Below are 10933 nucleotides of genomic sequence, written 5' to 3'. Positions count from 1 at the left end.
AAGAGGGGAGAGGTGTCGTAGTAAAGGAGCTGGAACATGACAAGAGGGGACTACACCTTGAGGAGCTGGAACATGACAACAGGGGACTACTACACCTTGAGGAGCTGGAACATGACAACAGGGGACTCTCTACACCTTGAGGAGCTGGAACATGACAACAGGGGACTACTACACCTTGAGGAGCTGGAACATGACAACAGGAGACTACCACACCTTGAGGAGCTGGAACATGACAACAGGAGACTACCACACCTTGAGGAGCTGGAACATGACAACAGGAGACTACCACACCTTGAGGAGCTGGAACATGACAACAGGAGACTACCACACCTTGAGGAGCTGGAACATGACAACAGGGGACTACTACACCTTGAGGAGCTGGAACATGACAACAGGGGACTACTACACCTTGAGGAGCTGGAACATGACAACAGGGGACTACTACACCTTGAGGAGCTGGAACATGACAACAGGGGACTACTACACCTTGAGGAGCTGGAACATGACAACAGGGGACTACTACACCTTGAGGAGCTGGAACATGACAACAGGGGACTACTACACCTTGAGGAGCTGGAACATGACAACAGGGGACTACTACACCTTGAGGAGCTGGAACATGACAACATGGACTACTACACCTTGAGGAGCTGGAACATGACAACAGGGGACTACTACACCTTGAGGAGCTGGAACATGACAACAGGGAACTACTACACCTTGAGGAGCTGGAACATGACAACAGGGGACTACTACACCTTGAGGAGCTGGAACATGACAACAGGGAAATAGACCACGCGGTTCTGAGCGACTAATTGCTGGAGGTAATGGCCGCAAGACAAGTGACCAGTAATTTACCAGCAGTTAAGGAATTAGTAATAGCAGAGGGGCGGGGGGGGAATGACTGTATGTACGTGACTACGTGAAGTGGACGGGTAGACGGATAAATTAAAGACAGGTTGTGTGACTGTCTCCCGTCTCTTTGTTTTTTTAACGTGAGGTGGACAGTCTAGAGAGAAATGTAATGGCAACTGTAATTTCTCATGGATCCCCTTAAGTTAAAGTAGAGGCTTTTTAAGTGTTTTAAATGGCACTTTTGTAAAGGTTTGATTATTGTAATTTGTCTCCCAGGGTGCAGAAGGGGGGGAGGGGGAGGTGAAAGAGAGGGTCGGGGGAGGGGGAGGTTGGTTTATCGATTACGTTCTTTACGTATGGTCTGTTACTCTTGACATGTCTATGTGATGGTTGTGTTGCATAGCTGAACTGGATATTAGTTTCTATGCCCGTTAACTTATTATATAACTAGCTGGGGTAGCCGGCGTTGTTCGGATCGGCCCGGTACAGAGGTAAAGCCGGTGCTTTGAGTCGATCCAGCATTATTCAAAAACAAATCCAAGAAAAATTGTGACATTCCTTCTCTGTGTCTGTCTCCCTTCTAATGTCTATCTGTCTGATTCTATCTCTGTGTGTCTGTCTCTGTCCATCTCTTTTAGTCTCTGTCTCAGTACATGTCTATAGGCCACATGGACTCATTCGTGACATGACGCCGGTTATCGTGCCATGACTCCGGTTATCGTGACATGTGTGAAGGCGATGTACTCGAGGCAGCATGAGGATGGGTATAGGGGAATAGAGCCGTATTTGGAATCTGATGTTGGTGTCACAAACACATGTTAAAGGCTATTACAAAGTATAATATTGTTTGTTATTTTATTTTACGAACATCAGTGTATAATATTTTACAGTATAGAAACGTAAACAAGTAATAATAATAATTCAGAACCATGAAAATGTATTACAAGACTCGTCTTGGGAGTCGCTTTGGCACCTTGTAAAGTGGCATTTGTTTCATTTATGCCAACCCCCTGACCCCGTCCATGTTGGTCATGTACCCGACAGCAATTACTCAAAATTAGGTGTGCTTAGCCCTAAGTGTCTTGCTTCCAATCCTAGACAGATATTCTAATATATATATATATATATATATATATATATATATATATATATATATATATATATATATATATATATATATATATATATATATATAATTAGGTACTAGTTCAGCTCACACAAGAGAGAATGTAAAATAGGTCATATTAATTTTCGATATACCATATGCAAACTCAAACATTTTGATATAACGCACTCAGTATACCTTTGATAATGCTAATCTAATGAAAAATTAAACATCATTTTTTCCCAGCGATAATATTTGTCATTCCGACTGTATAGAACTTCGAAGATTTGTTACACAAAGATTTTTTTTTAGTTTAATGATGTATGCTTTAGACGTAGACCGTTGCAATAAAACGTTGCAAATATTTGCTCTGTGTGTACACAGGAGAATCAATAGTTTGTAATAACCTCTCCGGCATGTATGTAAAGCAACGGCAGAGCAACTGCATGGCTGGAGCTGCCTCAGATCATGAGGAAGCAACAGAGGAAGGGGTAGATAGTAGAGGGAGGGGGGTAGATAGCGGAGGGAGGGGGTAGATAGCGGAGGGATGGGGTAGATAGCGGAGGGAGGGGGTAGATAGCGGAGGGAGGGGGGTAGATAGCGGAGGGAGGGGGTAGATAGCGGAGGGAGGGGGTAGATAGCGGAGGGAGGGGGTAGATAGCGGAGGGAGGGGGTAGATAGCGGAGGGAGGGGGGTAGAGAGCAGAGGGAGGGGGTTAGATAGCCGAGGGAGGGGATAGATAGCAGAGGGAGGAAGTAGGTAGCAGAGGGAGGGGGTAGGTAGCCGAGGGAGGGGGTAGATAGCAGAGGGAGGGGATAGATAGCAGAGGGAGGGTGTAGATAGTAGAGGGAAGGGGTAGATAGCAGACGGAGGGGGTAGATAAAATCAGCTGAAGATCAAGGCGAGTTTTAGTAAACTACCACTCACCTAGTGCTTACCTAAGCGTGACTACAGGGGTAAGGTAACCCCCTAATAATCCATCCTCAACGGCCCCCCACCCACCTCTCGACCCGTTCTCGCACTTTCTTACAGTCAATGTTGACTTATTACCTATACCTATTATAGGTATAGGTTAAGTAATAATTGTAATTACGAAGCAATAAGATGCTTATCTTAACATACTAAGAAGGTTAGGTAAGGTCGGTGTTTTCTATGAAGCTTTTCAAGGTAAACTAGTATGTTTAGTATGTCACATGTGCACGTATTTAATAAGTCAATATTGACTATACGAAAGTGCGAGAACGGGTTGCACCTCCCTTTGCCAGTAGCTCCCTGCATACAGCCTCTGCACTGGGTCTTCCCTTCTCAACCCCAGGCGGTGTTATGCTCTCACGGTGTATAACAACCAGACCGTAGCTCGGTATAATAACCTTATGACACTCCATAGGCACTGTGACTCTCGATCCTGTATAAAACCCGTCCTTCGTGAGGTCGTCCAGGCTCGTTCTTCAAAGATGTATTTAAGGAGCGTCCAAGGACGGACTCCAGGGTAAGCACCGCTTCTTTCGTTTGCGGTCACCCCGCGTGTCAAGTTTTAAGATTTAGTGCACTAGGAGTGCGTCCCCCCCTTTCCAATAAAAAAATCTCATTAGCTGGATTGTAACATTGTGAATTTAATTCTGGGAAACGGTGCCATGGTTTGATCACCTCCTTTTAATAAAATAAGTCGACGTAGATCACGCTAGAAAGGCGAGTTTTGAATGGTGTTTATGGTTACTGTGAGGAGGGATTCAACTCTATATTTGTTGTTGTTGAGAGCCGTTTGAGGGGGTAGTGGGTTGTCTTTGTAAATAAGATCTGTCGGAGGGAAGATGCTAGTTGACGGGGGTGCAGGGTAGGGGTGGGTGGGGGTGTTCGTTGGAGAATGGGGAATGGTTCTACGTTGATCATACCTGCATGATGTTCTGGGAGTTCTTGTATTGCCCAAGCCCGACCAGGGGCCAGGCTCGACTTGTATATAGTGCCTTGAAGGGATATGAGGACAAGGAGCTGGGATGTGAGGACAAGGAGCTGGGATGTGAGGACTAGGAGCTGGGAAATGAGGAGAAGGAGCTGGGATATGAGGACATATTAGAGAGGGGTAGCCGACTGCTCCTGGGACTCTCTCAAACCCCCTCTCCTGTCTCTCCCAGTCTCCCTCTCTCTCTCTCATTCCTCTACCCCCCCCCCCCCCCTCCCTCTTTTCTCGTATCCCACCCTCTCTCAAGCTTCCTGCTCTCCCACTCTCTCCACCTGTCTTTCCCCCTCTCTCTCTCACCCCAAGATCACTCCTCTCCTTCCCTCCATCCCCCCCCCCTCCTCCCTCCCCCTCTATCTCAGAAAATATCATATTTATTTCACGTTCATAGTTTCCAGTGAAGAAATCTAAGGACTCGTCCAGCCACATTTCATCGATTATGTGGGAGGGGGGGAGAGGTCTCTCTTGGGTCTGACTCCCCTCATAATAGCAACAATAGAACCACCTAGACCATCTTATGTCCGTTCCATACCCCAGACCCCTCACCCTGCAAAGTTTTATAAGGCATCAATATATAGATGGGCGATTGTGCTTTCAGTAGATACCTGTTAACTTAAAAAATAATCCTCTATACAGTCGGTGGCAATAATATTTTACGATAGTAGCTAAATTAATATATTTTTCTTTTTCAAGGCAGCCTCTAACATTTCAGTTACCACGTCCCCTTGCAACAATCCACCAGCCTCCACCGTGCTTCAGGAGTCAGTGTGTCTCTTATTAATGCAACATCACACTATGTTGAAGAAAAAAGAAACCGGAGAGCGCGTCAAGTTGCAGGAGACCCCATAAACTAATTGGAGACAGGTCAAAGCCTCGACATTATGCATACAAGATTGGCAGTTCCCGAAGACAAATCATTTAATCGGTGAATTATGCAAGCCGCAGAGACGCTGTCAGTATGCTGTAATGTTTCCAGCCGGAGTGTGTTTGGGGTCCTCGCATATTTCTTCATTAATGTGTTGTATTGTCAGCTTGTAAAGATGACGGGTTAATGACTTTATCCGGCCAGGGAGATGGAATGACTTTATCCGGCCAGGGAGATGGAATGACATTATCCGGCCAGGGAGATGGAATGACTTTATCCGGCCAGGGGGATGGAATGACTTTATCCGGCCAGGGGGATGGAATGACTTTATCCGGCCAGGGGGGGGGGGGAATGGAATGACCTTATCCGGCCAGGGGGGGGGAATGGAATGACCTTATCCGGCCAGGGGGATGGAATGACCTTATCCGGCCAGGAGGATGGATCGACCTTATCCGGCCAGGGGGGGATGGAATGACCTTATCCGGCTAGGGGGATGGAATGATCTTATCCGGCCAGGAGGATGGATCGACCTTATCCGGCCAGGTGGGGATGGAATGACCTTATCCGGCTAGGGGGATGGAATGATCTTATCCGGCCAGGGGGATGGATCGACCTTATCCACTCAGTGCAGTCAAACATTAGGGATTTTGCCGGTTGGTCAGGATTTATACCTAATTCCCTTGACCAATCAATTCCGTTAACCAATCGTACACATTTGTCCCTCAACAGGTGTGACCACGTGTCCTAGTGATTAGGAGATTGGAGGCAGAAATATGAGCAAGAGATTCGTTTTTATACTTTAGGGCGACAATTGAATGTTACATTGTAAATTGTATAGTAAAACCTGTTTATTAGGAGTGGCGCCAGATGTAATTAAGAGGTTTTGTTTTTCAGGGTGAAAACAAGGTGGGGGTTGGGGGGGTTAGTTGCGGTGTTGACAGCTCTATCGACAACCTGCCTTCTCATCTCAAACGTTGCATTTTTAACGGGTTCGATCAGTCCGTTAAAATATTATAGCATCATAATGTTGGTCGTTTTCTATATGCATCGGCTTGGATAAGTTATAAGGAGGGTTGCTTGGGTTCGTACGTTTCAGGTAGAACTGTTGCATTTTTTTTTTTACGGAGCAAATGGAGAAAACGGGCTGGGGGTGTGAGGGCATGGCCTCTCACTCCATACTCGTCCTCTCCCTAAGGCTGAGTTCGGTCGTGGTACTGCGTCAGGCCCTAATCCGTCCGGTCCTAATCCGTCCGGCTCTGATCCGTCCGGTCCTAATCCGTCCGGCTCTGATCCGTCAGCCTCTGTTAGATAGCGGTTGTGGGTTGCGTCCTCGGGAATGTTAATTGTTTCCCTAGACTCCTCTAGAGGGTTACCTTGAGGCGCTTCCGGGGCTTAGCGTCCTCGCGGTCCGGTCGTCGACCAGGCCTCCTGGTTGCTAGACTGATCAACCAGGCTGTTGGACGCGGCTGCTCGCAGCCTGACGTATGAAAGCATTGAGGGTACCCACAATAAGTCTAAGTACAGACTTCCTGTTCCTGACAAGGGAACTTCCCTAACGTCTTGCCACAGCCTTAAGCAAAGGGTCCCGTCATTCAACTACTCCCAGCAGCGAACTGAACGCCGGAGTGCCACCCATAACAGTTACAACAAGAATTAAGGCAACTGCAGAAGGTCCAATGGCACCATGTTTCTGACCGTGGACATCTTCAAGAGGAAACTAGACCTATTCCTCCAAGGAGTGCCGGACCAACCGGGCTGTGGTGGGTATGTGGGCCTGCGGGCCGCTCCAAACAACAGCCTGGTGGACCAAACTCTCACAAGTCAAGCCTGGCCTCGGGCCGGGCTTGGGGAGTAGAAGAACTCCCAGAACCCCATCAACCAGGTATATGTGGGCCTGCGGGCCGCTCCAAGCAGCAGCCTGGTGGACCAAACTCTCACAAGTCAAGCCTGGCCTCGGGCCGGGCTTGGGGAGTAGAACAACTCTCAGAACCCCATCAACCAGGTATCAACCAGGTACCATACAAGCCTTAGCTCTCCTATGCCTCTTCTTCACACACATCTTAGCTTTCTCTTCCTCCACTTACTATTCTATCTCGTTCCTCCTCCCCCACTATCTTCTTCTTCTCGAGGTTATCTTGAGATGATTTCGGGGCTTTTTAGTGTCCCCGCGGCCCGGTCCTCGACCAGGCCTCCACCCCCAGGAAGCAGCCCGTGACAGCTGACTAACACCCAGGTACCTATTTTACTGCTAGGTAACAGGGGGCATAGGGTGAAAGAAACTCTGCCCATTGTTTCTCGCCGGCGCCTGGGATCGAACCCAGGACCACAGGATCACAAGTCCAGCGTGCTGTCCGCTCGGCCGACCGGCTCCCCCACTAAGTCACAACGTGTCTCCGAACCCCTGATTCCTCGCCTCTCCTCCTACAGGCGTCCCAAGGGCCCAGCAAGAGCCCTGCTGGAGTGAGGGACAAGTGCTGCTCCTGGTCGTCTCCCGAGTACCTTAATTGAGAGAGACCGTGCATGAGTGTTGGCCAGGCCGTAAAACCCTCCCTTTTCGCTTCGCTCGTAACTTGGGTGTTGTTGCACCTCCTTCCATTGACCCGGGAGCAGCTGGCAACCCCATCACCCTGGCGGCGTGACACTGTCCACGGCGTCTTAGGAAGAGAGACGGGAGGGAACCCAGCATGTTCTTGACGGGGTGGACGTGCGGTGTGGCGGTAATGATAGCAACTGGAGGAGTGGCCGCTGCAGGGGGGTGGGGGACATGCTTGCAGGGGGTGGGACAAGTCATGCTTGCAGGGGGTGGGACAAGACGTGCTTGCAGGGGGGTGGGTCAAGACGTGCTTGCAGGGGGTGGGACAAGACATGCTTGCAGGGGGTGGGACAAGACATGCTTGCAGGGGGTGGGACAAGACATGCTTGCAGGGGGTGGGACAAGACATGCTTGCAGGGGGTGGGACAAGACGTGCTTGCAGGGGGTGGGACAAGACATGCTTGCAGGGGGTGGGACAAGACATGCTTGCAGGGGGGTGGGACAAGACATGCTTGCAGGGGGTGGGACAAGACATGCTTGCAGGGGGTGGGACAAGACATGCTTGCAGGGGGTGGGACAAGACATGCTTGCAGGGGGTGGGACAAGACATGCTTACAGGGGGGACTAATTATACTATTAGTAGTCGTTCTAGCAGTGTCCTTAGCAACAGCAGCTGCAGTAATATTGTTATAGAAATAATGGTTGATTTATGGATTGTTGCGGTAAAATATCAGGCAGCAATAACGGGGGGGGGGGCTCCTACGCCCACGTAGGCCTACGTGGGTGTAGGCCTAGGTAATAATGATGACGGTGGCTAGTCATATATGTATAGGGCAGTGAAGTAGGGGATAGTCATGGTAGGGACTGTATTTCTGATAGTGAAGGTGATGGTCGGAGGGAGAGAGGGAGAAGAGTGGGAAGGAGGAGAGAGGGAGAAGAGTGGGAAGGAGGAGAGAGGGAGGGAGGACACAAGAATAACACAGGCTGGTAGTCAAGGTGTCAAATATATCACCCCCGCCCCCCCCCCCCCCCCCTGCCCCCCGCAGCCACCTGCAACAGGCAATAAACACGAAGAAGCTGTACGATACCCCCCCCCCATCCTTACACTCCCACCCCTATCCCCTCCTCCATCCCCCCACCCCTACCCCCTCCTCCACCCCCCCACCCCCACTATCCCCTACCCCCCCCTCCATCACCCCCACCCCCTACCCCCTCCTCCATCACCCCCACCCCCTACCCCCTCCTCCATCCCACCCCCACTATCCCCTCCCCCTCCTCCATCACCCCCCCCCCCACCCCCTCTACCTTCCCACCTCCACTTTCACTCCCCTCCTTCCCCACCTCCCCTCTCCCTCCTTTACCACCCCTCTAGATCAAAGGTGACACTGGCCAAGGACAGGGTGACACTGGCCGAGAACAAGGCGACACTGACCGAGAACAAGGTGACACTGGCCGAGAACAAGGCGACACTGACCGAGAACAAGGTGACACTGACCGAGAACAAGGTGACACTGACCGAGAACAGGGTGACACTGACCGAGGACAGGGTGACACTGACCGAGAACAAGGTGACACTGACCGAGAACAAGGTGACACTGACCGAGAACAAGGTGACACTGACCGAGAACAAGGTGACACTGACCGAGAACAAGGTGACACTGACCGAGAACAAGGCGACACTGACCGAGGACAGGGTGACACTGACCGAGGACAAGGCGACACTGACCGAGGACAAGGCGACACTGACCGAGGACAAGGCGACACTGACCGAGGACAGGGCGACACTGACCGAGGACAGGGCGACACTGACCGAGGACAAGGCGACACTGACCGAGGACAGGGCGACACTGACCGAGGACAAGGCGACACTGACCGAGGACAGGGCGACACTGACCGAGGACAGGGCGACACTGACCGAGAACAAGGCGACACTGACCGAGGACAGGGTGACACTGACCGAGAACAAGGTGACACTGACCGAGAACAAGGCGACACTGACCGAGAACAAGGTGACACTGACCGAGGACAAGGCGACACTGACCGAGGACAGGGCGACACTGACCGAGGACAAGGCGACACTGACCGAGGACAAGGCGACACTGACCGAGGACAAGGCGACACTGACCGAGGACAGGGCGACACTGACCGAGAACAAGGTGACACTGACCGAGGACAGGGCGACACTGACCGAGGACAGGGCGACACTGACCGAGGACAGGGTGACACTGACCGAGGACAGGGTGACACTGACCGAGGACAGGGCGACACTGACCGAGGACAGGGTGACACTGACCGAGGACAGGGTGACATTGACCGAGGACAGGGTGACACTGACCGAGGACAGGGCGACACTGACCGAGGACAGGGCGACACTGACCGAGAACAAGGCGACACTGACCGAGAACAAGGCGACACTGACCGAGAACAAGGCGACACTGACCGAGAACAAGGCGACACTGACCGAGAACAAGGCGACACTGACCGAGAACAGACACTGACCGAGAACAAGGCGACACTGACCGAGAACAAGGCGACACTGACCGAGAACAAGGCGACACTGACCGAGAACAAGGCGACACTGACCGAGAACAAGGCGACACTGACCAACAACAAGGCGACACTGACCGAGAACAAGGCGACACTGACCGAGAACAAGGCGACACTGACCGAGAACAAGGCGACACTGACCGAGAACAAGGCGACACTGACCGAGAACAAGGCGACACTGACCGACAACAAGGCGACACTGACCAACAACAAGGCGACACTGACCAACAACAAGGCGACACTGACCAACAACAAGGCGACACTGACCAACAACAAGGCGACACTGACCAACAACAAGGCGACACTGACCAACAACAAGGCGACACTGACCAACAACAAGACGACACTGACCGAGAACAAGGCGACACTGACCGAGAACAAGGCGACACTGACCGAGAACAAGGCGACACTGACCGAGAACAAGGCGACACTGACCAACAACAAGGCGACACTGACCAACAACAAGGCGACACTGACCAACAACAAGGCGACACTGACCAACAACAAGGCGACACTGACCGAGAACAAGGCGACACTGACCAACAACAAGGCGACACTGACCGAGAACAAGGCGACACTGACCAACAACAAGGCGACACTGACCAACAACAAGGCGACACTGACCAACAACAAGGCGACACTGACCAACAACAAGGCGACAGTGTTGGATAACACTGAAGTGTGTTGAGTAAAAGTGTCGTGTAGTTGGCTAATGGGAAAACTTGTCCGCGCGGGAACGACTTTTGTCACTTTACATATTCATTTGTTTGGTGGTGTTTGGCCACATTTGCATACGTGGTGTGGACTGCGCTCCCCGGCACCTTTGTCCTGCCTTTCCTTCATAAAACTCGCTGGGAAAATGTGTCCTCGTGCGCTAAATACTGACGACCAGAGGACTGGCAAGAGTGTTTTGGGGGGGCCTGGTGTGTTAATTTTATTTCGAGACAGAGGGATAGAGAGGCAGGGGGGGTGCTGGGGAGGGAGGGAGTGTTATCTTGACTATGCTATCTATAGGTGCTCGGTTATCAATATGTTCACTGTTGTGATGCTAGAGATATGCATAATTCCCTG

At 51.2% G+C, this 10933-nt stretch overlaps 1 protein-coding gene across 1 annotated transcript; it reads left to right on the top strand.

The window, feature by feature from the left end:
* Positions 1–2376: 2376 nt before the first annotated feature.
* LOC123770389 (autotransporter adhesin BpaC-like) lies at positions 2377–10550 on the top strand. The gene is made up of 2 exons (XM_045762230.1): positions 2377–2451; positions 8688–10550. Exons 1-2 carry the CDS (start codon positions 2377–2379, stop codon positions 10548–10550), a joined length of 1938 nt encoding a protein of 645 aa, XP_045618186.1.
* Positions 10551–10933: the final 383 nt, after the last annotated feature.

This window comes from Procambarus clarkii, chromosome 42 (genome assembly GCF_040958095.1).
Source record: "Procambarus clarkii isolate CNS0578487 chromosome 42, FALCON_Pclarkii_2.0, whole genome shotgun sequence".
NCBI lineage: Eukaryota > Metazoa > Arthropoda > Malacostraca > Decapoda > Cambaridae > Procambarus > Procambarus clarkii.
This window is presented reverse-complemented; position numbering and strand designations above follow the sequence as displayed.

What these genes read in the sequence shown, in the direction of transcription:
- LOC123770389 (XM_045762230.1), top strand. Translation starts at nt 2,377, where the DNA reads ATGTATGTAAAGCAACGGCAGAGCAACTGCATGGCTGGAGCTGCCTCA. An exon ending in AGGAAGCAACAGAGGAAGGG is followed by an intron (nt 2,452 to 8,687) that starts GTAGATAGTAGA and finishes CCACCCCTCTAG; the next exon opens with ATCAAAGGTGACACTGGCCA.